Genomic DNA, 23,880 nt, shown 5'->3' with positions numbered 1-23,880 from the left:
CATGGTCAAGAGCTTCAGAACAACTACATAAGTTAAGTTTAAAATCAAATGCACAATGGGCTTATGTATTATCAGATTCTATGACTTTAGTTTCAGACAACATAAAACAGGGCATGAGAGAGATGACAGTCCTGAAGAACTAGTCTTGAAGTCTGACCAATCAACATCTCTTAATATCTTATGAATTACGGTGAGTTGCATTATGGGAACTGTAGGATCCAGCCTTTCTGGAGCTTTACGCGTGCAAGTTAGTTTACAACTGACTCATTACAAATGAATGTCATGTATATGTACAGCAGCTATAAAAAGCCTTCACACACCTGTTAAAGTGGCAGATAAATCATTTCAGAACTTTTTCCACCTTTAATGTGACCTATGACCTGAACAGTTGAAAACTATCAATCAACAAAATCATTTATGGGGGAAAAATAAAAATAAAAACGATGTGGTTGCATAAGTGAGCACACCCTTAAACTCAATTTTCTGTGTCAATTTTTCTCTAGTTTAAAACATGTCTACATATGACTTCTGTATTTCAGCAGGTATGATTATTTTTCTCAGAGTAGCCGATATAAAGACAGACATGACACATGAAGACCGTCTGAGCTGTGGCTGCAGACATGCACAACGCCTGTGTGGGGCGCAGTTGTTCGTGAAGCAGCATGCAGCACCGTCCGTGTGATAGTTGCAGGCTGCTTTCCCTTTAAAGCATGACGCAGTTCAACTAGTGCCCCACTTTGTAGTGTGAGGAGCAGCAGCAGCGGCAGCGACAGCAGCGACAGCGACAGCAGCAGCAGCAGCAACAGCAGAGGTCCGGTCCGGTCTGCAGGAGCGAGCGGGGCTTGTTGTTGCGTACGGCTCGGCCCGGGGACGTCGGCGCTCAGCTGGGCGATCACCGCCTTCACCATGGAGTTTTTAATGGGGAATCCGTTCAGCACGCCGGTGGGACAGCGGATCGGTGAGCCGCTTTATTACCGTCGCATCGTTACATTGTAGCGACCGAACGCTTGAGCCAGACTCAGTCATCTTTGCTGCAGACGTTACGCCACGTCTGTCCGCACGCTTCCCTCCCTTTCAACACCACAGGGATTTTATCACGTGTACTAACGCGGTTATAAATGCAACACGTTCACACAAAAAAAAAGAAGAAGAAGAAGAAAAAAAGATGAATTCATGTGAAATTTATTAAGACTGACAGAAGAGCAACGGCTTACGGTTTGACTGACGCGTCCGCTGGACAATGATCTGGCAGAGGCGGGAGTAAGAGGCTCGGATGCGCCTGTTGATTGGTTGTTATTGTGTCTGCCAATAGCTGGGCGGGACAGAAATTGGCCGACATCCTCCTGACCCAAATTTGATTTATATTTGTCCGCAGCCGAATGATTCGTTGCACATGTGTTTTCATTGACTGATGGAAACTGGGAGATAGTCATTACAATAAGTGGATGAGCATATTTAATTATGGTAGCCACAGTTTCACTCATTAAACAGACTGTGTTTGTTTGTTTTTTGTTTTTTTTACAGCTTTTCAGACTTTAATCTCCACATTCTATGTTTTGAATTTCTACAACAGTATTATTATCCTAATGTCTGTCTCCAGTTCACTCAAACACCTGTATGAAGGTTTTGTTCTGTTTTAAATGGGCATATACACGTTATACATTTTATAACCTGCAGTTAGTCATGTTTAGATATTTGTGAGTTTTAGAGTTCTTCTTTGTTCTATAGTCACAAACGCAACATGTCATCTTTGTACAACCGGTAATGAGCCGGTAAATGTTCATTCTTGTCTAAGCATGTTTTCTATTTCAAAGGCAGATTTGAAAACACGCCAAAAAAATCTCAGCTGGCTTCAGCACAGAGGGGAAATCAACTTTCATAACATCTACACATGTTCTGATTTATACGGGTCCTAGGACTGAACCCTGAATGCCACATGTGACCACAAACTTAATTTGTGAACTGATTATTTAATAGCTCGTATTGTTTATTGTTGTAGTGGATGTAAAGTATTATGCTTGTTATGTGCAAGAAGAAGTTATTGTTGTATTATAAGTCATACATAAGCAGCGTCATACTTGTCTCTCTTTGTTTTTCAGAGTGTGCCACCAGCTCCAGCCTTCCATCAGATGACTGGACTCTCAATATGGAAATCTGTGATATGATCAACAGCTCAGAGGAAGGGTGTGTGTGTGTGTGTGTGTGTGTGTTATCTGTCTGCATCAGGAACAAGCTGATCCTCTGGAGGTTAGGTCTCTGACCGCTGCTAATGTTCTGATTGCAGGCCTAAAGATGCCGTCAGAGCCATAAGGAAAAGGATTATGGGGAATAAGAACTTCAAGGAGGTTATGCTGGCACTTACGGTGAGTGCTGTTGACAGCTCGTGGTTTACAGACTCTGCTCTGGTTCTAGTCAGGTGTAATCAGATGTCAGACGTGATTTAATTTGCTGTGTTCAGGTCCTGGAGACATGTGTGAAGAACTGTGGCTACAGGTTTCACATCCTGGTGACAACGCGGGACTTCGTAGAAGGGGTTCTGGTCCGGTCGATCATCCCGAGGAACAACCCTCCGCTCATCCTGCATGACCGGGTGCTCAGCATCGTACAGGTGAGGCTGGAGGTGTGGCCGCATGGAACAGAAAATTAGGTTATTGTCACGTTGCTCAGCTGTCTGATAGTAATTTGTGGTTTTCTCTTGCCAAGGCGTGGGCTGATGCATTCCGCAGCTCGCCCGACCTGACGGGTGTGGTGTCAGTGTACGAAGACCTGCGAAGGAAAGGGCTCGAGTTCCCCATGACAGAACTGGACGGTTACTCACCCGTGCAAGGCCCCAAAAAGGTGCAAACATGACCGGGTGCACTTTGTGTTTTACTGCCGGTAGCTCGGTGCTTATCTATCGCCTCTGGTCTTCTTTTTCTTTTGGGTCATTTCTGGGCCTTTTCCTGCCAGCCTTTGCCTGGGAACGGGCCTGCTGTCACTACTCTGCCTGCTGTGCTCCTTTCTTCCAAACCTCCGCTCATCCCACCTCAGACCTCTGAGCTAAAACTGGCCCTAGAGGGAACCCACGCCTTCACTCCCAGCCAGGTGACGGGCCTCGCCGCCTTTTAATGGGTTATTTTAATATTTAAATTGCACCGTATTCCTATTAATGACAGACGTTGGTTGTCTCAAAACCCTGTAAATGTCAATGATTCTTTGTGGCCTGTTACTCAACCACATATGAAATCAATGTGTGCCTTTGCAAGGAGTTATTATAGCTGTGTTGACTCAGGAAATACTATTGATGTTCCAGGTTAAAAGGCTGAAGACAGAGCTGGGAGTGGTGCGCAGCAACCTGACCATGATGTCGGACATGATGAGTCAGCTGGATCCTGTCACGGTAAAACAAGCAGACATGGAGCTGCTGGAGGTAAAAAAAATAAAAAAACAGATTTGTGTTTTGTTTACAGTGACGTGAAACTCTCTCTGTTGCAAAACCATCCATTCATGCTGAGTAACACGGTGTTACCCTTAACTGATCTAGTACCGTATACGTTTTTTTTTTTGTGTGTTGCATCTGTCCCTTCGACCCCCCCCACCCCACCCACACATTTTTTATTTGATTGTGTCATTAGCAGTTATACACAGTTTGTAAGGAAATGCAAGACAGGATAGTGAAGATCGTCCCCAGACTCAGTGAGGAGAAGCTGATTGAAGAATTACTGGAGACTAATGATGAAATGAACACCGCCTTCACTCGCTACCACAGGTTGACGACATCATTACTATTATTATCACACTCATTATTAACAAAATAAAAGAACTGTGTTTCTCCGTTAGATCATGACATACGTTTGTTCTGCCATTTACAGGTTTGAAAGACGCATAACAAATGGTCAAAATACAACGCCGAAGGTAAAGAACAAGGCAAAAATGAATGAATTGGTTGTTATTCTGAGCAGCTCAACACTCATTACTTTATGAAATGGTTGCATTGTGAATTAATTAATTTCTTAGAGCCAAACCTACGTCAACCTGGCAGACCTCGACGTCACAGCTGAGTCTCAGGAGTCGGGAGTTGCATCAGTCACCAGCGACAGTTTGTCCAGTCAGTTGGCAAAACTTAGTAAGTCTCGCTGTGCACAAGCCTTCATACATACAGTAAATACTGCACATGTAGAGTGTATGTATCCTTCTACTAATGCTATGCTCTGTAAAACTGACCCTCTGTTGCTGTTCCTCTTGCAGGTACAAGTGAATCAGATGAAATATTATCACAGAAAATAAATGTCTCCAATCAACAAAGACCAAGGTACAGAAAGACTATTAACCATAGCTTTGATGATGAAGACATGCACCGTAAACAGTTGGGTAAAAGTAGGGTATAAATTAAGGTGACCGGATATCTGAAATGAAAACTGGGGACATTTCCAGTTCTGTGGTCAATATATAATGTCTAATGTTTTTAGCTATGAAATAAAAATAGAGTCATGTATTTTGACCACAGTAACTGTTGTATTGTAATAAACTTTTGTGAATGCCGACTGATAAAATGACGACTCCCTTCCTTTGAAGCGGTCGTCGTAGTTTGTTTGAAGTATGTTTGTTTTTGTTAGTTTAGTTTGTTAGTTTGAACTCCTAACCAATGAGTGAACCAGCTAACCTCTTTCTCTGCCTGGAGAAAAAGTCAAATCTGATTGTGTAACTCTATTTTGATGGTTTTAGCTTCACTTCTTAAACCGCTATAGCTAGCAGCCATCCCCCTGTGTTAGCCAAAACAAGCGCAAAGCTAGATGTCTGTCCTTTAATAATAATATAGGGCTGTGGTGGTAGTAATTCTACTAGTTATAAACTTACAGAGCAGTCATGTAGATCTGTCCTGGGGTAAACTCTCAGGTATGGCGTTTGCAGAGATGTTGATCTTTTGTTTTGGTTTTGGTTTTGACTCTGACTTATTCCGTCTAATTCCTTTTCACAATGTGTGCCATGTGTATTTCACTGTGTGTTAACCTGAATTATTAGCTTACAGCGGCAGTTAACCGAGTACAAATCTTCTGTTTCAGCGAGCAGAGTGAAGTCGCAGTGGACGGCCTGGCTCAAGCGCAGGAGAACAGACTACACAACGCTGGAACGGTGAGCAAAGATGCCATGTTATTCAGGTTTGACACGGTTTAACAAGTTTAGTCACAAGATTCATCAGCTGACGTGATTGAATTTTTCGTATCTGAGACGTGACCTTTGGGACCAGTCGAAAAAAAAGAAAAAAAAAGAATAATAAGTGCTTATTTAGCTCAAGAAACATTTCTAGCTTTTGAAAATGAAAAACCCAACTCACTGTATCATCAGCCGCACATTTAGATGTTGTGTTCAACACAGTAACAAACTCACTTTATAGATGTTCATGATACTGTGCACAATGTCTGACCTGTATTATGTGTCTGGAGGAAACGCTGCTGTCGGTGAGTTTCAGTCAGGACATATTAAACAATTAAGCCGCCCCCGACCCCCGGTTTAGTAAATGTGTGTTTACTGTGTCTCAGAAACTGTTCTCCCTCCCTAAATGAACTCTCTGTCTGTACATGAAGGATGACAGCCCCGCCTCCAGCCGCGGCTCCTCACCAAAGTTAGATTGGATGATTAAAATGGGAATGGTGGGTCTGTGTTTAAAAAGCGTCCTGGTTATAGATTCACCTCTCCACGCCCTCTGTCTGTTGGTTTTGTCATGAGGTTGCAATTTCTTTTTCACTTTTTGGGTTTGGTGGTTCACGTATTGAGATTAGAAAAAAAAAAAACAATGGTTTGCATGCTTTTGTATGTGGTGAAGACATAAAAGATATTTTGGGAGTTTAATTTTGCGCCTACGCCCCACACAGAGCATGACAGTGTTTGGTTTGGACTGTCCTGATATGCTGCATTGTTGTCATACCTGTAATCCTCTTCATTCAGTGCTTTGCTCACCGACATGTGGTTGTTGTTTTGTGGGGGGGGGTTTTGGTGTGTTTTTTTTTTTTAGCTTTGTTACATCTTCATGAAGTTTTATCAGTGGTTTGTATTTCACTGCACTGACCATCCTGGTGCCCTGCTTCCTCTCTTAGATTCCTATCAACCAGTCCAATGTAATGGATGATATTGAGAAATGGCTAGCGCTGGACGATGAGGTAGGCTAAATGGTTTTAATCAAGATAAAGAAATTATTATTATTTTGTTTTACTACACATTTTCTTTCTTTCTTCTTTCTCATTCTCTTCTTTAATGGATAAATGGCTAAAATGGTTAACTAAAAGTAATGAAAAGAACCTGAAAAAGCTCAAATTTAATAAAGACAAAGAGATAAATATAAGAGATATTATTTTGTTTTACGACACATTTTCCTGCTCCTTTCTTGGTTCACTAAAATATATCTCTGGTTCATAATTCACTGTAAAGCTTCACCATTTCTCCTGGAGCTCTGCACTTTAGTACACACTTAAACCAAAGCAAGCTCCCACAGTCAAACACAAGAAGGGCTTTAATGCTTCTGAAAATCCAGTGTACTGAAGACTTTGAAACTTCATTAGCTTCAGTTTGTTGGTAATTACACAGTTACAGCTACAGCTGTGTGATGCTGCATCGTTACATTAAAACTGCCAGCTAGAGCTGAGTCTCTTGTAACCCTAAACTGACCGTTGGTCGGATAAAAGAAATTTAAATGTGTCACCTCAGGAATTGTGATGAGCATATTTCACTTGGTTTTCACATTTTAACTGGAACATTTTCATGTAAACTCACTTGTGCCAGTTCAAAGTAATATATGAGCGGTGTGTTCTGCAGGCTAACGTAAAGTGTGTAACGCAGGTGTGTCAGAAATGTCACAGTTCAAACTATTCATAATTAACAGTGAAATGCACACACAGAAAAGAGGAATTACTAATGTTGTCGTCATGTTTCTACTTCAGCTTGAAATGAAGCCACATTGAGCTCAACAGTCAAGATAGTGACATCGTTTTGAACTTAAATTATCTTGATGGCAAAATAACCAATTATCCTTTGACTGTATATGTTTTTTGTGTGTATGTATATAAAGCAAAAATATGTCTCTTGTGTTTGTGCTACAGTACGATGACTATGAGGACTCGGATGGTGTGACCAGTGAAGGTGAGAGTCTTTACACTTTACTTCCTTTGCATCTGATTCTAAACATTTTCTGCATTTGACCAGTAGGTGGAACTACAGGCTTTAATACAAGGGAGATCTGGTGCCACATGCAACTTTTTTCAGACCTATTCAGCATTGAAAACAGCCATTTTTAAGTATCCGCTCCAAACGGCTCCCGTCATATGTTTAGTTTATGTGCAACAGAATACATTTTGATAAATCTGATCATTTATTGGTTCAGGGTTATTTATTCAAAGGTTTTTCACTGTTGAGTCTTAAGGGTAATTTTCTCATTAATCTACGTTGACACCAGCATAAAGTCCCACTATAGTTTTTATTTTTTCATGTCTATTTCTTCATCCCATAATTCCATTCAGAAATTTAGTTTTAGATGATCGATAAAGTGTCGTCTCACCTGATCCTGCTCGTCTTCCTCTGCAGAGTTTGACAAGTTCTTGGCAGAGAGGGCGAAAGCAGCCGAGCGCCTGCCGTCACTGAGGGCTTCCTCACAGGACACCAACCACTCCGAGTCTTAAACTACACTTAAACCTGCCAAACTAACAATACTCATGAAGCTCCCGCGCCGTCGGTGGAGACGTGGAGATTTCTTTTAGATGAATGGTTGAATGGCACATTTGATATATGGGAGAAGTGCAACTCCCATATTTGAGGAAGGACTTCATAACTATGTATACTTACTGTGGAGCAAATGAGTTTTTTTTAACTGATAAGAATAATCTTGTTTCATGAAGGACAGAAGTTTTTACTTGACATTGTTGTGAGGGTTTGTCCATGTGTGGAATGCAAACATTTGCACATTTTATATGGTTACATTCCTGCTGTTGAAGGAGAGAGGGGATATTGTTACGAAAAAAAACAAAAAAAACATTTTGCAACATAGATTATGTATTATATTGCTGTTATTATATATATATATTGTCAATTATGATGATGGGTTACAGAAAAAAAAAACAACTCCCTGGTCAAAGTAGCAAACACTGAAAACCTGTATGTAAGAGAAGCTCAGCTGTTACATAAAGGAGCAGGTTGGTGCTTCACATCATTGTTGATGTGGGATGACAGAAAACTGAATGAGGTTTTTTACATCCAACTTTCCCTTGTGAAGACGTTTTACTTGAAGTTTAACAGAAAGTCATGACAGAGTACTGTCATATATTAAACTAAATCTATTAACTGGAAGTCTGTCTGTTCTTATTCTGAACTCAAAGAGCTCTGCAATAAGGTTTCTTACCGTGTAATCCAATTCATGGATTTAGAGGTGTGGGACCACTACAAGTCTATTTTAATTCCTGTCTGTTGTTAATTAGATTTGACTGAACATGTCACACCTACTGACTCAAATCAGCTTGACCAACGCTTATCAGTGAGTATATGTAAACACTGTTAGCCAACTACGCAGTTTATACTTCACTGACAACAGATTTTCATAAAATATTACTGGAATATTACAACCATGTTTAGCAGTTACAGGTTTGTTTTGTCACTTTAAATGAAATTAAATCAAAAATAAAGACTAAGGGTCAGAGGGTAAACAGGGGTAGTGTATGTGTGTGTAGTCATGTAATAATGACACCCAAACGCAACGAATATGTCTTTTCTTCTTGTAACACATTGTATGTTTATAATTTTACTATAAATTAAAAGGTGGAGTAGCTTCAGTGTTGGAAAGAAAACAAGAAGGACGACAGTAGTGCAGAGCAACACGTTGCCATTATAGTGAAGCAGCACCAGGGAGTTGTAAATGCTTTCACAAATCTGATTGGACGAAACAACCCACCTTCCAAGCGCTCTGCCACCTGATTGGCCCGCCGCGCATACGCCCACCGCTGATACGTGACGCAACCACGCCTGGAGTCCTCGCCTGCACGTTTGACACCTGAAAAACATATCGCCGCCACCGCCGTCATGTCTCTCGGAAAAGCTGCCCGGAGTTTGGTGAATCCAGTCCGGGGGGTCCTGCGGCCTCCGGCCTCGGCGTCGAAGCGGACTTACGCCGCCGGCGCCGAAGCCAGGGCGGTGCTGGAGAACGAGCTCGACGGTATCCGAGCCGCGGGGACGTGGAAGGCGGAGAGGATCATCACGTCCAAGCAGGGTCCTCAAATCAACGTGGATGGCAGTCGTGGCAGTGAGTGGTAATTTGGTAACAGCAGTTTATTAAAGTAGGCTACATCAGAACAGTCACACCGTGTCCGTAAACGCACCATTTAAATGCTAGATAGATTTGCAGTTGGCGCCCTGCCGCGATGTTATCTTCATGTTGGACAGTTAATTTACAGCCATACAATGTTACTGGAGGACACGAGCCACCTCTGAGCTGATTCACGGGCAGGACTAACCTGTGGGAAATTGGACAACTTTTTTTTTTTTTTTTTATAGAAACACTGATTTCAAGCTAATCTCCAATAAGTCAGCAGTTTGCCTATGAAAGGCCCCTAAAATGGTTTAAAACAAACCACGTGAGCCCGTTTTTATAGCAGTAGGAAGAGGAAACTGTTTATAAGAGCCCATTGTTGCAGACAGAATAGTTGCTAATCCCTGACCTGTTCTGTGTTCTGTCAGCAAAAGCAGCCAGTCAGTGTTTACATTTCAGGATGGACCTTTGCCAGAGATGGACTCTGCTGATTCATGGATGGTCCTTCGATTTAAGGCCATGACCTCTCATGTGTGAAATTGACTTTATTTCTGTCACTTGCCTTTTTGCAAAACATACAGACTGACAGACCTTTGGTTTCATGTCCTCCATAACTCTCTCTCTCTTTCTCTCTCTCTCTCTCTCTCTCTCTCTCAGGCATAATGAATTTCTGTGCCAACAACTACCTCGGACTGTCCAGTCATCCAGAGGTGGTGCAGGCAGGGATTGATGCTCTAAAGTCGTACGGAGCCGGATTGAGCTCAGTCAGATTCATCTGCGGGACACAGGTTTGTTTCCAGGGGACACTAAAAAGTGGCGAACCTGGCTGGGACTTTATTGTTCAATGCCTGATAAGTTTAAGTTACTTCTTGCTTTAGTTCCCATAGTGAGAGTGAGAGAGTCAAGGAGAGAGAGAGAGAGAGATAGAGAGGATGATATGACACAAAGGGCCACGGGTTGGACTTGAACCCGGGCCGCTGCGGATAGGATTACGCCTTCATAGTACCCCCCCCCCATTTTTTGAAGCACATGTGTTTGTCAAATTGATGAAGATGTTTTCTAAATTTGCAGCGCGTTTGTTTATTTGCACGTGTTTTCTTAAGTCGTGTTAAGTGTGTTGAGCTCTCAGGGCCACCGTAGAATACACTGGAACAGCACTTTAACACAAGCATGACAACACGTAGCTACGTTCATTGCGGTACTGAGTTTCCTCTGCGATTTGTAGGATCTACACAAAAACCTGGAGCAGAAGCTCGCAGAGTTCCACGAGAGGGAAGACTGCATCCTCTACGCCAGCTGTTTTGACGCCAACGCCGGGCTGTTTGAGGTAAAATCGAGCTTCCAGCTCCAGCGGACTGGGACAAGATGAGAAAGATGTGTCCTGCTGTGCTCAGTAAGGCATCAAACTACTCTTCCGCCAGGTTCTGTTGGGTCCGGATGACGCGGTGCTGTCTGACGAGCTGAACCATGCCTCCATCATCGATGGGATCCGTCTGTGTCGGGCGAAGCGGCTGCGCTACAAACACATGGACCTCAGTGACCTGGAGAACAAGCTCAAAGAGGCGCAGGTGTGTGGACCTCCTCCTGTGCTCCATTAGTGTGCCATGAAAGAACGGTAACCGAGGGAGACGGGGTGTGATGGAGGCAAAACCAGAGCAAATATAACAATAATGATAAATGCTCATGTGAGACACATTTATTATTTCAGAGGCTTGTAGAGAAGAGTTCACACGGGTCGCTCTCTCATCATTTCCATTTGAGCTTCATGGTGCATTAAACCCATATTACTGACGTGACGGGGTCAGGTAAAGGTCACAGCAGTCATGTGACCGATCGCTGTGTTTTGTCCTCCGCAGTCGTCTCGTATGCGCCTGGTTGTGACGGATGGAGTCTTCTCCATGGACGGAGACGTGGCTCCTTTACAGGGAATCTGTGACCTGGCGGAACAGTATGGAGCCATGGTGTTTATAGATGAATGTCACGCCACCGGCTTTCTGGGGCCCCGGGGCAGGTGAGCGAGACGCCGATTTACCCAGAATGCAAAGCATATACAATTTCTTTTTGCATATTAACTGATAAACATTGACATAGGAATTTTAACCTTCTGCTTCTTCCTTTGTGATAGATAGATAGATAGATAGATAGATAGATAGATAGATAGATAGATAGATAGATAGATAGATAGATACTTTATTAATCCCCTAGGGGAAATTCAGGTGTTCAGTAGCTCATTAGTAATAATAATAATGATAAAATGAAAACAAATATGATAAAAATAAAGCAGGAGAAAGAAAGCATGGGATATAATAAAGTTATCCCCACTTGTTAAACTCCCTGCGTGGTGAAGTTGGTTATTATACCACCAAGTCAGGATCTGTTACACAGGGGCTTCAGTGAAGTCAAGTTGGATATCTTACGATCATTAAATGGGACATAAACTCCCTGTGATTTGCAGAGGGACGGACGAGCTGCTGGGAGTGATGGACAGAGTTCACATTGTAAACTCCACCCTGGGGAAAGCACTGGGAGGAGCAGCTGGTAAGTCCTCCGCAGCATCAGGCATATGATCGTCTTATATAGTCTTTATAGGGGAACATGTTTCCTGTTTAAACATTTAGCAGACACGAAGCAGTCCAGCACTCACTGTCCTTGGTGTGTGGGTGGATAGATGTTGGACTCTCTGCACCAGCTGGTCACTGTGTTTCCTCTGTGTCGTCATGTTTTGTTCAGGTGGCTACACGGTCGGCCCCAAGCCTCTCATCGACCTGCTGAGGCAGCGTTCACGGCCCTATCTGTTCTCCAACTCCCTCCCCCCTCCTGTGGTGGGCTGTGCCACCCGGGCCGTGGAGCTGCTGCTCGCCTCCAACGAGATTGCGCAGAGCATGACGGCCAAAACCATGAGGTGCGTTTGTTGTCTGAAGGAAGGGGTGGGGCTATCTGCTTTTGTGGTTTTCTGTTAGCCAGAGACGCCCACTAGGAGCTTATCGCTGTTGTCAGTGGCAACAAGTTTTTTTTTTTTTTTATTACTTAAATTTGGTTTCATTTTTCTCATTGTATTTGTTCACAACTATTCAAAACCTTCCGAACGTCTTCGGGAATAATTTGTGATCAAGTGTAAAATCAGTGTGTTTTTCTGAGGAGAATGAAGCGGTAAATGTCCAGGAGGAGAAACTGCAGAATCTCCTTCATCATGTTCTTGAACAGAAACCAAATGAGCTAATATTTGAACTGGCAGCGCAACTGTTGTACATGTGAACCGGGAGTAAATGCATTTCCCATCGTCTTGTTTCTTGACGTTGCTCAGTAACACCCACATACAGCCGCCAGGCCGCGTTACGCAACCGTCTTTTCAGAATTATTGATTATTATTGAAAGTTAGAATTTACAGACGCCACTTATCAGGAAGGTGTAAACACAGTGAGGCAGCTGGTTTAAAAATATCAAAAACAAACAGTCTACCACAAACAGCAGCTACTCTTACATTACATTGACAAATACTATTTTGACTTTTATTTTTAGGCACCAGCTGCAATTTGCACTAAACGCAGGTTCTAAACTGAGATTCCTCGTCCTTTATGGTTTCAAGGATTATGAGCGTCCTCGTGTCACTGAGGGAAATGTTTGGGATTCACGAGTAATTTGTCTTTATAAGGTTAAATTATATACAGTTAGATTTCTGCTATGTTGTGATTACAGCTGAAACTATTATCCGTCTGTGATTGTGACTGTAATATGTTCCTCTGTGGCGTCCCGTCAGGTTCAGGAACAACATGACGCAGGCTGGTTTCACCATCTCAGGCTCAGCTCACCCCATCTGTCCCGTGATGCTGGGCGACGCGCGGCTGGCCTCGCTGATGGCTGACGACATGCTGAAGCTCGGTGAGACGGCGGCGAAGAGCCTGCCGCGCAGCTACACACACACACACGCACAACAAGACACAAAGCTCGCAGTTTGCATCACCTGTCACCTGCTTAAACGCCATCACCTCGCTGAACACTGTCCGGTTTCAGGAAGCTAGAAAAGGCAAAGCAGTTTAAACCAGTACGACACCAGTGACCTCACCTGTGCATGATGGCTACCTGCTGAACTGCTGCTGCTGCTGCTCTTCACCAGGAAGCAGTCACATGATTTTTGTTGACCCTCGTTCAGAGAGAAAAAGCGTCCTTCACTTAGTTACTTAATAGTTACCGGTCAGTGTTTTTATGATGAACGTACGGCTGAATTGTCCATTAAAGAAAAGTTACAAAATATTTGTGTAGCTGTCGATTATAGTTCATAGAAAATTTGCAATCGGTGCGACTCTAATGATGAAATCTTGTGTCCCGACATGTCTGAACCGCACTGCCCTGGCTCTGTTAACGTGTCTCCTCCCTCCACAGGAGTGTACGTGATTGGATTCTCATACCCGGTCGTACCGAAGGGCAAAGCCAGAATCCGCGTTCAGATCTCAGCGGCGCACACAGACGAAGACATCGACCGCTGCGTCGACGCGTTCGTCCAGACGGGCAGAAAACACGGAGTCGTGTCCTGAGCGGGAACAACGGTCCGCAGAACGACTGAAGAACCTTGAAGTGCTCGCTCTTGGAGATCATGCTGCCTGTTACTAAAGACCTATGAATGATTTTGATGGATATACTAGTTACATTTTTAGGTCATCGGAGATTAATGTTATTTTTGTGTTTGCTTGGCTGAATAAAGCACTTTTGCTAACAGGTGTAGGTGTGTATTTTGAAAAAAAAGGGGCTGTTTATTCCATATTTCCAACACTAATTTCATGAGAGAAAACATTTCTACCCAGTATTTGTATCTGTTGAGAGTCACACTGTTTCTCAACATAACATCTCCTCAGGCGAAGAGCTGCTTTGCCTTTTTCCTCAAGAGATGCAACAGCAGATCTGCAAATTCTGGATATAGAAAAAAAAATGAAAATATTAAAAAGTTTCCCTTTCATTTAAAAATGTATCTTGCCTTTTGTTTCTTCATTTGGATGTTTGATCTCCTCTGTGCAGAATGACGCGTGTGCAGAGTTGGATGAAAAGAAAAAATTGTTCACCTTAAATCTGAAGTAATGACGTGTAGGCACGAACAGGATTTGGTGACACCACAACTAGTTTAGAGGCCGGTCACGGTGCAGTGTGCAACTTGCACAAGCGTGATGTGGAAACTTGAAACCACCAGTGAAGGTAGGAGACACCTTGTGGCCAGTAGTTAAACTTGACATCAACAATACGAGCCTAATAATAGATTCTGGATTTTTGAATAGGAGAGAAAGAGAGGGTGTCATTTTGAAAAGTTGACCTTGACCTTTGACCTTTGATCACCAAAATCTAATCAGTTCATCCTTGAGTCCAAGTGAATGTTTGTGCCAAATTTGAAGAAGTTCTGTTGAGGCGTTACCGGGATATTGTGTCCACGATAATGGGACGTATCCATCATCATTTATTAATGACTTACTAGTAATAATAACTAATATAACTAATAATAACACATTAATAAATGATGATGTGTTTCACACTTTACAATAAGGCTCCTTTTACCAGTTCTAAATGGTAATAAGTCATTAGTAAGATTAATGAGTAGTAATCATTAACTTGATCTTGCCAAATAGTGAGCCTGCATCAATGTATGAAAACTGTGTTATAACTTGTTTATAATCGTTTATTTATGATTTATAATTAACATTTAACATTTTTAAATCCTTTATAAGGGCAGTCTTAATGTAAAGTGGTAAATCATTATTCTAAGCAGAGTATTTTTATGTCTTTAAACATGTAGGATAGGATCTTTATTGCTTTCGTTTGTTGTGTTGGTGTTGAAGGAAACTTTATGACTATTTATTGACACTCACTGATCATCTGTAGCGATTGTAGATCATATATAGATACATATCGATCATCTGTAGCTATGGTTACACCCTCTGTAATGTGAAACAATTCTAATCTGAGATGTTTGACTATGTTTTCGTCCAGCTGTAGTTTTGTATTCACGCTTCTTTGAGGGACATTGTTGCTCATGCTTCCTCCCATCCCCCTGTTCTCTTTTTCGCGCCACCAGTGCTCACAAGCCCCGCCTTCCCAACGACGTCACGCGTCCAAGGGGAGCCTCGTCAGCCAATAGCAACAGGTGTGCATTGCTTTCAGCCAATCGTAGGGCACGAGAGGGGCGTTGCGAGAAGCGGCTCGCGGGAAACAGACGAGGAAGGAGTTCAGTTTTTGCCGCGAACCGGACTCTTCAGAGCAGCTTTGTCTCCTGCGGCTCAGATCCGGGGTTTTTAAAAATACAACAACAAAAAAAAAACAAGTCATCAAACTTCTTTTCCTTTGTACCGTCGCGTTGATCGACCTGCTTCAGTATGTCTGGATTTGACGACCCGGGAGTTTACTACAGTGACAGCTTCGGAGGGGGAGACGGACCCGGCGTGGACGAAGGTGGACAGAAGAGGATCCACATCAAGAAACGGTTCCGTGAGTTCCTCCGGCAGTTCAGAGTGGGGACCGACCGCACCGGCTTCACCTACAAATACAGGTGAGCCGAAGCTGCACGTGGAAAATAAACTATAATGGGACATTGTGAGTCGGGACAGTGTGTAAGGTTTCTTATTAGGGTTGTTGGGACAAGCTGCAAGAATATAAGTGGTTATAATGAATATCTGCCGGTGGATGAACCTAATTTAAAGAGACATTTCACTAATTTTCCATGTAAAGTTAAAGTTTATTCACCATGATGCTGCTCAGCCACTGAAAACAGTTTTTTTTTTCCTGCTTAAGAAATGACCCTGATGACGTCATCAACGTCATCTTACATTAGGTTTTAGACTTAAAAACAAAAAAATCTGAACACAAAGTTAAAAAATGCGACTCTTGGGGGGGTTAGAAACAAGTGGGTTTTAATGAGGCTGTGTGGTCTGTGGAAATATGAGTTGCATTATGGGAAATGTAGGCTCCAGTATTTCTGAAAGTTTGACCTATATAAGAGAGTAAAAGTAGGAATTACACCATAGATTTGTTTAATTCACATGTGTGAGGTGGCAAGATTTTATCTATTGATACTGAAATGTTTATTGTTTATTGATTAACAGTCGGTGAAGCTAAGCTAAAGCTACAGTACTGCAGTATTGGTATTTGATCTTACTTTTAATAGCTGTGCTTCTTCAGTTTGTGCGGCGACGTGAGATCATAAACAACACATTATCCATTTTCTTTAAACCAGAGATGAGCTGAAGAGACACTACACCCTGGGGGAGTACTGGGTGGAGGTGGAGATGGAGGACCTCGCCAGCTTTGACGAGGATCTGTCGGACTGTCTCTACAAGCTGCCCACTGAGAACCTGCCGCTGGTGGGTTCACTGCTCAAATACACACCGGCCTCCTTCTTTTATCCTTCTAGTTTTGTTTTTGTTTTGTTTTTTTTACATGATTTGCTCTCCTGTAACAATTTGTTCTAATTTTCAGCTGGAGGAAGCTGCAAAGGAGGTGGCTGATGAAGTGACCCGTCCCCGGCCCGTAGGGGAGGAGACGGTGCAGGACATCCAGGTCATGGTGAAGAGTGACGCCCATCACGCGTCCATTCGCAGCCTCAAGGTACCCACACACCCCGTCGTGTCTCATATTCTTACAGTCGTCCTCAACAGTTTGGTCTAATGCTCATCTCTCTCTCCCCCGCAGTCTGAGCAGGTGTCTCGTCTGGTGAAGGTGCACGGCATCGTCATCTCGGCCACGGCGGTGAAGGCGAAGGCCACCAGGGTGTGTCTGCAGTGCCGCGGCTGCCGCAACGTCATCAACAACATCCCGCTGCCTCCGGGCCTGCAGGGTTACGCTCTGCCGCGCAAGTGCAACACGTGAGTTTTACCCGCTCGGGGGAATATCTGCACAAACGCCTTTTCGCCGTGAGGCAGGATTAACTCCAACCAACTCTGTTTCCTCAGTGAGAACCCTGGCAGGGTGAAGTGTCCCGTAGACCCTTACTTCATCATCCCAGACCGCTGCATTTGCGTCGACTTCCAGACTCTCCGCCTGCAGGAATCTCCAGACGCTGTGCCGCACGGAGAGATGCCCCGTCACCTGCAGCTCTACTGCGACAGGTGAGGAGCTCGTTCTCGAGGAAACAGATTTAATCCAGAATCCATAATGAGAAATCGGAGCGACTGCAAACTCTCCTCCTCCTCGTCCGTCTCTCTCAGGTATCTGTGTGACCGTGTGGTCCCAGGCAACAGGGTGACCATCATGGGTATCTACTCCATCAAGAAAATGGCTGCTGCGAAGGCCAAAGGCAAAGAGAAAAGCGTTGGCGTGGGCATTCGTGCGTCCTACCTGCGAGTGGTCGGCATCCAGGTGGACACAGAAGGAGCAGGTAAAGATGAATTCCTGCTGTAAAAGAGGCTCGTGTGTCTGTGTGATTCTAGCAGATGTTCAGCAGATGTTAATGTGTTGTTTCTTCGTCTCTTGCAGGTCGCGGTGCAACCGGATCGGTTTCCCCGCAGGAGGAGGAGGAACTCAGAGCGCTGGCCGCTTCTCCGAACGTCTACGACTCTCTGGCGCGCTCCGTCGCTCCCTCCATCTACGGCAGCGACGACCTGAAGAAGGCCATCACCTGTCTGCTGTTCGGAGGTTCAAGGAAAAGGTAAACTGACTGTAGAAGAGGATGATAACTCGGTCTCCTGTAGGTTTACTTCCCTCAGGTGAAGTAATGCGCTTGTCTCCCGTCCTTCAGGCTGCCTGATGGTCTCACTCGCAGGGGCGACGTCAACCTGCTGATGCTGGGAGATCCTGGTACAGCCAAGTCTCAGCTGCTCAAGTTCGTGGAGAGATGCTCACCTATTGGGGTACTAATGTCCTCCTGTACCGATGGAGCTTTACTTAATAGAAAAAGTTTTTATTCTGCGTTTATTGTCTAATTTAAATCCACCCACTGACGGCGAGTTTGACTCTGCGTCTTCAGGTTTACACCTCGGGAAAAGGCAGCAGTGCAGCCGGTCTGACCGCCTCCGTGCTGAGGGACCCCAACACTCGTGGATTCATCATGGAGGGGGGGGCCATGGTGCTGGCTGACGGCGGAGTCGTATGCATCGATGAGTTTGACAAGGTGAGAATAATTCAGAGGAGCAGGAGCCGTTTTATTTTATCGTAATTAGTTCCTCAGGGGTTAAAGACGAACCTGTGCTTCTGTCCCTCAGATGAGAGAGGACGACAGAGTGGCCATCCACGAGGCCATGGAGCAACAGACCATCTCCATCGCTAAGGTATTCCCCAGATGTGTGTTTAAAAAAAACAAAAACAAAACATCAACCACACAATCTGTAGTGAGGGGACAAACTAACGTGCGGTCTCCTCCCAGGCTGGCATCACCACCACGCTGAACTCCCGCTGCTCAGTCCTGGCCGCGGCTAACTCCGTGTTCGGCCGCTGGGACGACACAAAGGGGGAGGACAACATCGACTTCATGCCCACCATCTTGTCCCGTTTCGACATGATCTTCATCATCAAAGACCAGCACGACCAGCAGAGAGACATGGTGAGGAGGCCCGGGAGTTTGTCGCTGTAAATCTTCGGATCAGCAGAAATAGAAACGCGCGAGTGCGATGTTTTAGTTTTATTAATTTTTTTTGCCGTTTGCAGACTTTGGCTCGTCACGTGATGAACGTCCACCTCAGCGCTCAGACACAGACCGAGGGTGTTGAGGGCGAGATCCCGCTGGCCACCTTTAAGAAATACATCGCCTACTCCAGAGCGTGAGTACACCTGAGTTTTGTTTTTCGCTGGCGGCACAAGGCGAGGCATTTCGGCTTGGTTTTATAATCTGGTCTGAATGTTTCTAATCTGGTCCGAATGTTTGCTCGCAGTAAGTGCGGCCCTCGGCTCTCCGCGGCGGCTGCTGAGAAGCTGAAGAACAGATACGTGGTGATGAGGAGCGGAGCGAGGGAGCACGAAAGAGAGAGCGACAAGAGACCCTCCATCCCCATCACCGTCAGGTATTTCTACTTGTTGCGTTTCGTTGTCTGCGGCTCGGTGACGGACGTGTGTGTGTGTGTGTGTGTGTTTTTTTTTTTCCCTCCGCCTCTGACTCGAGTGTAAACATGTCGTTGTGTTTGTGGTCGTTCAGGCAGCTGGAGGCGGTCGTGCGTATCGCAGAGTCTCTGGCTAAGATGAAGCTGCAGGCCGTGGCTGGAGAGGAAGAGGTGGACGAGGCTCTCAGACTCTTCCAGGTTTCTACGCTGGACGCTGCGCTGTCGGGCAGCCTGTCAGGTGTGTGTGTGTGTGTGTGTGTGTGTGTGAGTGAGACTGGAGCCACTCGTTTTATTGTATTCAGTGAAAATAAGAAAAAGGTCTGGAAGATGAAAAGTGTTTGTAACTGGACGCAGTGCTTTCATGCTCTTAACGGTTGTTGACGTCTCGTCTGTAGGAGTGGAGGGCTTCACCTCGCAGGAGGACCAGGAAATGGTCTCGCGCGTAGAGAAGCAGCTGAAGAGACGCTTCGCTATCGGCTCCCAGGTGTCCGAGCACAGCATCGTCCAGGACTTCACCAAACAGGTCGGTCTGAGGAGAATCACGATGGCGTGAAACGACACATAAACTTTCAAATTAAAATGTTTGGATTTCTTCTTAAAGGTAAAATAACTGGTTGATATTGAGACCAAATTGATAAAAGACGAGATATTGTTGCTCTGAGTCTGTTGATGTTCTTTTATGAGAAGTCATATTCTGTTGTAAACAGGCAGTTTCAGTCCGTAAATCACTTTAAGCAAATGAAAGTGGTTTTACATTTACCACTGGATTGGCAGAAACAATATTTGGTTTATTGCTTTACATGCGTATAAAGCTACATGTGGAAAATGAAAGCCAGTGGGATGTAATAACACAAGTCACCGAGTCCCAGCTTTGATTTGTGAAGGATAAATACTTAAGTAATGAGTCCTGTGAGTAACATCTGTGTTCTCCTGTTTGTTCCTTCTTGCAGAAGTATCCAGAGCACGCCATCTACAAAGTGCTGCACCTGATGCTGAGGCGGGGGGAGCTGCAGCACCGCATGCAGAGGAAAGTGCTCTACAGAGTCAAGTAGAGCTGCTCCGATACATATCGTACTGTTGTTGATGTAAATAGTTTTTTTTTCTCTGCATATTTGTGCTGCTCTGTGTTTACCAATAATACAATAATTAATTTCAAACCTGGTTGGACCTGGATTCTTGGCGGCAGCAGCAGCAGCAGCTGCAGCCGCCGTCTGCTCACATGTCCCAGGATGAAAACATGTTTTGGATATAGCACCGTTTAGCTCTTAAAGATGTTTTGTGTTGATATGAGAATGTAAAGTGTCTGCATACTCTGTAAAAAAAAATAAAAATAAATAAAGAAGAATTAAAATATTTGCAAACTTTCTTGTATATATCCAGATGTGACTCTTTATCCACATGTTCTGCCCTTGTCCTCACCTGGGAAAATACTGGAAGGATGTTTTCCACACTCTGTCCCCAGCCCTCAATTTTGACTTGTAGCCCCTGGTCGCCCTTCATGGTTTTACTGGAGAAAATGAAGCGCGCCTGCCTCTCTTTTGGCCAGGTGTGCAGTATTGATTGTGTTACTCAGTGGCTGCGGGGACGTAATGTCCCGTCTAAGCCTCAAACAAAAAGTTCCTGAAGATGTGACGACCTTCCCTAGAATACTTTCCAAATCCTCAGTCAAATTAAGGCTTGATTTCCCCTTTTTATTTTATTTTTCTTTCTCGTTCTGTTGATGTAAAGTCAGTAATACAGATTATAGAAGTTTATCCGTTTCTAAACCCCCGCTTTGATTTATTTCCTCCTTACTTAAATGTGAAACCCTCTTTAAAACTCCAGGGGAGAAATACCTTTTCATATGAGGGTTGAAGGGGTTCGTTTCGCATGTTCTGCTCCTCTTAATATGGACACGTGCTATAAAGTTGACATTTATATGTTGCACTGTTCAAATTGTACGTTTTTTTTTTTTGGTAATGTAATACTACACTGATGCACCCACTGAACACGATAGGAACATGGATTCTTTGAGTGGAAAAAAGAACTGAAAACATGTTGACTTTCAGTTTGGTTGTGAATCATGAAGCGACGAGCTCTAGACAGTTTTCACAGTGTGTGATTGTTTAATAAAGTTCATACACATGACAGTTAACAAGTTGAGAAAATCACCATTTCAGATCGTTTATAAACTTGGACACAATTTGCATTGATTCAGTGATTAGTAAAGTGCTGTGTGTGTTTGTTTATTGATCACACGTGCAGGTAAAAACTAGAAGGTGTAGATTCCCATTCCAATAGTGGCCAGAGCGACGCACAGTCCCACGGTGACCTGCATGAAGTGTGAGGATGGGTGCGCGGCAGCTGGGACGGCGCTGTCTGATTGGTCCACTGTTGCTGTTGTGACACTCAACATTTTCTGCAAGTCATCAAAAACCTGCAGAAACACAAGCCAAGAAAAATGGTGAGCTCTGCTTCCTGTGTATGTATTCACTTCCTGTTTTTTTTTACCACTTCATGTGACTTTGAGTGATTCTGTGTGATAGTATTGAATCTGCTCTTTCCCCCACCTGGATGTTGAGCTCGAAGGCCGACACCGCCTCCTCCAGCAACTCTGCCCTCTGCGCCTCCGTCAGCTCGATGCCGTTCATGCGGCTCCTGTACAGCTGCTTGAAGCGGTTCGGGCTGGTCACGCTGGGGAAGGAGAAAAACGAAAGCCCCTCTTTGCTGCTCAGCCCAAGAGACTTCTGGGTAATTTTCCCCAGGACTTGACCTCCTGAAAGGTCACCAAGGTACCGAGTGTAGGCGTGGGCCACCAACAGCGCCGGGTTCTCCCTGCCAATCTGTAACATAAGCACCTAATCAGCTCTGTATGTGTCTCCGTGTGTGTGTGTGTGTGTGTGTTGGGATTCATTCGTCATTTCGCAGCGTGTCACTCACCTCTCGTAGCCTCTGCTCGTATCTGTGTGTGGCTGCGGGAACGACCAGCCTCCTCCTCCAGTCTGAGCCCAGGAAATGCTCCAGATCTCTCTCCAGAGACTCCAGACGGGCGAGTTCCTGAGGGAAGTATATCGGCGCAACAGCTGGATGGGAGGCATTTCTGTCCAGCTCGTCTTCCAGCGCCTTGTAGATCTCGTAGAGGGAACACAGCAGCACCTGCCGGACGTATACAGGTGAATATCCACCTCTCAGGACGGTGTAAACATAAATAAGTAACGGGCCGGGTACGGAGCAGAACCGACCTTGTACTGCGGCAGGGTGATCTGTCCCTTCTGGTAGCTCAGCATCAGCTGTGTGTTTTCAGCTCGGACGTGGTTGTCTTTAGTGGCTGCTTTGATCTGCTCTGATAAATCACTGAGGGGCAGACGCAGACAGGAAATAGATCACATTTAAAGTATGAAAATGCTCATCTGAAAACACATAAAACAGATCCGAGTTTTAAAGCTCTTGTTAACACGAGTCACTCCTCTTACCTGCCAACTTCCCCAGTGTCATTTTTCCTGGCGCTCTTCATGTTCTCCATCTGTGCAGACTGTGACCAACGGTTGATTTGTCTCAGTTAGACACATTTAATATCAATGAAAAGAAAGGTACATAACAGTGTATTTAATGTGTTTTATTTACCTGCGATTAAGCAAAGTCTTTTTCTCCTTGACTCTGGTTGAAGTCCGTCTGCGGTTGTCACTTCCTCAGAGTGATCGGTACGCTGTGGCCTTTCACCTCCTGTCCCTGCCTCTTTTATAGAGACGTGGTCCTGAAGCTGCTGAGTCAAATGGGAAGTGTGAGTGCTGACTCACATTTCTCGGACGGCTGCTGCTTAACATGACGAAGCAATGTGAGTGTGGAAAAAACAGAAAACATGAGAAGGCTGAAATCAGAAGTTCACTCTGATCAAATGTAGAGGGTGGACATGTGACCAAGTACATTAAACTCAAGTAATGCGCTCAGGTACATTACTCTTATAATAATTGAGTAATGACATATTTCCACTACTTTTCAGTGGGAAAAGTAAGAGTTTTTTAGACCCCAATATTTATTCAACACTTGCAGTTACTTTTCAGATTAAGAGTTTATGCACAAAACCTTTTTATGATCTTATAGAATACGATTTGTTGCCATAATATTAAGATTCTCAGTGACATATAAAGCACCTTAACACGAAGTGTTAAAGTGGACCTCCTTTAGGCTTCCTGACAACAATGTACAATACAATACAATACTATATTATTATTATTATTGTCATTATTATTACAATCTGAACCAATCCCTCGTCATTTCACTGACGCATTCAAAGTGCTGAGCAAGTGAGAATCAATCAATCAGTTTTCCATTGAAGTAAAATAAAATAGCAAAATAGAAAAACATGTGGAAAGGTGCATCATGAGCTTTGAAATATAGAGACTAGAGTGTGAGTATTGTACAGAGAAAATACTACTATACTATATTTATATAATTATAATACTATAATTTCACGAGGCCTTTAAAAATGTGTTTTGACACTAGGAGCCTTCATCCACTGAAGTTTGATCACCTTAAATCTCAGTCTTTCTCTTTGTGACATCACGACCACAGATGCCACAGCAGGTCACGTGGTCCAGAAGTTCAATAAAACATTCATATATCCTGGATTTT

The 23,880-nt window shown here is 44.1% G+C and overlaps 4 protein-coding genes across 9 annotated transcripts; 3 read left to right on the top strand and 1 right to left on the bottom strand.

Annotated features, from left to right (window-relative positions):
• The first annotated feature begins 739 nt into the window (after nt 1-739).
• LOC111238061 (target of Myb protein 1-like) lies at nt 740-8,406 on the top strand. Of its 5 annotated transcripts, none has more exons than XM_022767457.1 (16): nt 740-958; nt 2,100-2,184; nt 2,285-2,363; nt 2,459-2,608; nt 2,704-2,838; nt 2,950-3,084; nt 3,293-3,409; nt 3,618-3,748; nt 3,852-3,894; nt 3,997-4,105; nt 4,228-4,291; nt 5,043-5,112; nt 5,565-5,630; nt 6,075-6,137; nt 7,074-7,113; nt 7,555-8,406. In XM_022767457.1, exons 1-16 carry the CDS (start codon nt 907-909, stop codon nt 7,647-7,649), a joined length of 1,434 nt encoding a protein of 477 aa, XP_022623178.1. In that variant the 5' UTR covers nt 740-906; the 3' UTR covers nt 7,650-8,406. The 5 variants fall into 5 exon arrangements, with proteins under 5 accessions (XP_022623178.1, XP_022623177.1, XP_022623181.1 ...); XM_022767456.1 differs by having other exon boundaries at nt 3,615-3,748; XM_022767459.1 differs by lacking the exon at nt 740-958 and adding an exon at nt 1,205-1,260 and having other exon boundaries at nt 3,615-3,748.
• A 573-nt stretch (nt 8,407-8,979) lies between these two features.
• On the top strand, nt 8,980-13,976 carry gcat (glycine C-acetyltransferase). 2 transcript variants are annotated; one of them, XM_022767462.1, is made up of 9 exons: nt 8,980-9,259; nt 9,923-10,053; nt 10,491-10,592; nt 10,687-10,833; nt 11,122-11,276; nt 11,721-11,803; nt 11,996-12,167; nt 13,023-13,144; nt 13,646-13,976. In XM_022767462.1, the coding sequence occupies exons 1-9, from the start codon at nt 9,040-9,042 to the stop codon at nt 13,795-13,797; spliced, it is 1,284 nt and encodes a 427-aa protein (XP_022623183.1). In that variant the 5' UTR covers nt 8,980-9,039; the 3' UTR covers nt 13,798-13,976. The 2 variants fall into 2 exon arrangements, with proteins under 2 accessions (XP_022623183.1, XP_022623185.1); XM_022767464.1 differs by having other exon boundaries at nt 9,157-9,266.
• Nucleotides 13,977-15,488: 1,512 nt separating this feature from the next.
• On the top strand, nt 15,489-20,605 carry mcm5 (minichromosome maintenance complex component 5). Its single transcript, XM_022767446.1, has 16 exons — nt 15,489-15,791; nt 16,476-16,602; nt 16,718-16,846; nt 16,931-17,103; nt 17,191-17,346; nt 17,446-17,615; nt 17,714-17,885; nt 17,976-18,087; nt 18,204-18,347; nt 18,439-18,504; nt 18,600-18,776; nt 18,881-18,993; nt 19,105-19,233; nt 19,365-19,507; nt 19,665-19,792; nt 20,220-20,605. The coding sequence occupies exons 1-16, from the start codon at nt 15,619-15,621 to the stop codon at nt 20,319-20,321; spliced, it is 2,214 nt and encodes a 737-aa protein (XP_022623167.1). The 5' UTR covers nt 15,489-15,618; the 3' UTR covers nt 20,322-20,605.
• A 744-nt stretch (nt 20,606-21,349) lies between these two features.
• On the bottom strand, nt 21,350-22,968 carry LOC111238068 (heme oxygenase-like). The gene is made up of 6 exons (XM_022767468.1): nt 22,873-22,968; nt 22,722-22,780; nt 22,491-22,602; nt 22,189-22,404; nt 21,819-22,091; nt 21,350-21,685 (listed from the first exon to the last, which is right to left on the bottom strand). Exons 2-6 carry the CDS (start codon nt 22,769-22,771, stop codon nt 21,521-21,523), a joined length of 816 nt encoding a protein of 271 aa, XP_022623189.1. The 5' UTR covers nt 22,772-22,780; nt 22,873-22,968; the 3' UTR covers nt 21,350-21,520.
• Nucleotides 22,969-23,880: the final 912 nt, after the last annotated feature.

This window comes from Seriola dumerili, unplaced genomic scaffold, assembly GCF_002260705.1.
Source record: "Seriola dumerili isolate Sdu_G_001 unplaced genomic scaffold, Sdu_1.0 BDQW01001191.1, whole genome shotgun sequence".
Taxonomy (NCBI): Eukaryota; Metazoa; Chordata; class Actinopteri; order Carangiformes; family Carangidae; genus Seriola; species Seriola dumerili.
The sequence above is the reverse complement of the archived record's forward strand: the minus strand, read 5'-3'. Positions and strand labels throughout refer to the sequence as shown.

What these genes read in the sequence shown, in the direction of transcription:
- gcat (XM_022767462.1), top strand. Translation starts at nt 9,040, where the DNA reads ATGTCTCTCGGAAAAGCTGCCCGGAGTTTGGTGAATCCAGTCCGGGGG. An exon ending in GATTCATCTGCGGGACACAG is followed by an intron (nt 10,054 to 10,490) that starts GTTTGTTTCCAG and finishes TGCGATTTGTAG; the next exon opens with GATCTACACAAAAACCTGGA. An exon ending in TGACGACATGCTGAAGCTCG is followed by an intron (nt 13,145 to 13,645) that starts GTGAGACGGCGG and finishes CTCCCTCCACAG; the next exon opens with GAGTGTACGTGATTGGATTC.
- mcm5 (XM_022767446.1), top strand. Translation starts at nt 15,619, where the DNA reads ATGTCTGGATTTGACGACCCGGGAGTTTACTACAGTGACAGCTTCGGA. An exon ending in GGCTTCACCTACAAATACAG is followed by an intron (nt 15,792 to 16,475) that starts GTGAGCCGAAGC and finishes TCTTTAAACCAG; the next exon opens with AGATGAGCTGAAGAGACACT. An exon ending in CTGCAGCTCTACTGCGACAG is followed by an intron (nt 17,347 to 17,445) that starts GTGAGGAGCTCG and finishes CGTCTCTCTCAG; the next exon opens with GTATCTGTGTGACCGTGTGG.
- LOC111238068 (XM_022767468.1), bottom strand. Translation starts at nt 22,771, where the DNA reads ATGGAGAACATGAAGAGCGCCAGGAAAAATGACACTGGGGAAGTTGGC. An exon ending in GACACTGGGGAAGTTGGCAG is followed by an intron (nt 22,603 to 22,721) that starts GTAAGAGGAGTG and finishes TCTGCCCCTCAG; the next exon opens with TGATTTATCAGAGCAGATCA. An exon ending in CCTTCGAGCTCAACATCCAG is followed by an intron (nt 21,686 to 21,818) that starts GTGGGGGAAAGA and finishes GTGTTTCTGCAG; the next exon opens with GTTTTTGATGACTTGCAGAA.
- LOC111238061 (XM_022767456.1), top strand. Translation starts at nt 907, where the DNA reads ATGGAGTTTTTAATGGGGAATCCGTTCAGCACGCCGGTGGGACAGCGG. An exon ending in GGGTGCTCAGCATCGTACAG is followed by an intron (nt 2,609 to 2,703) that starts GTGAGGCTGGAG and finishes TCTCTTGCCAAG; the next exon opens with GCGTGGGCTGATGCATTCCG. An exon ending in CAGTCAGTTGGCAAAACTTA is followed by an intron (nt 4,106 to 4,227) that starts GTAAGTCTCGCT and finishes TTCCTCTTGCAG; the next exon opens with GTACAAGTGAATCAGATGAA.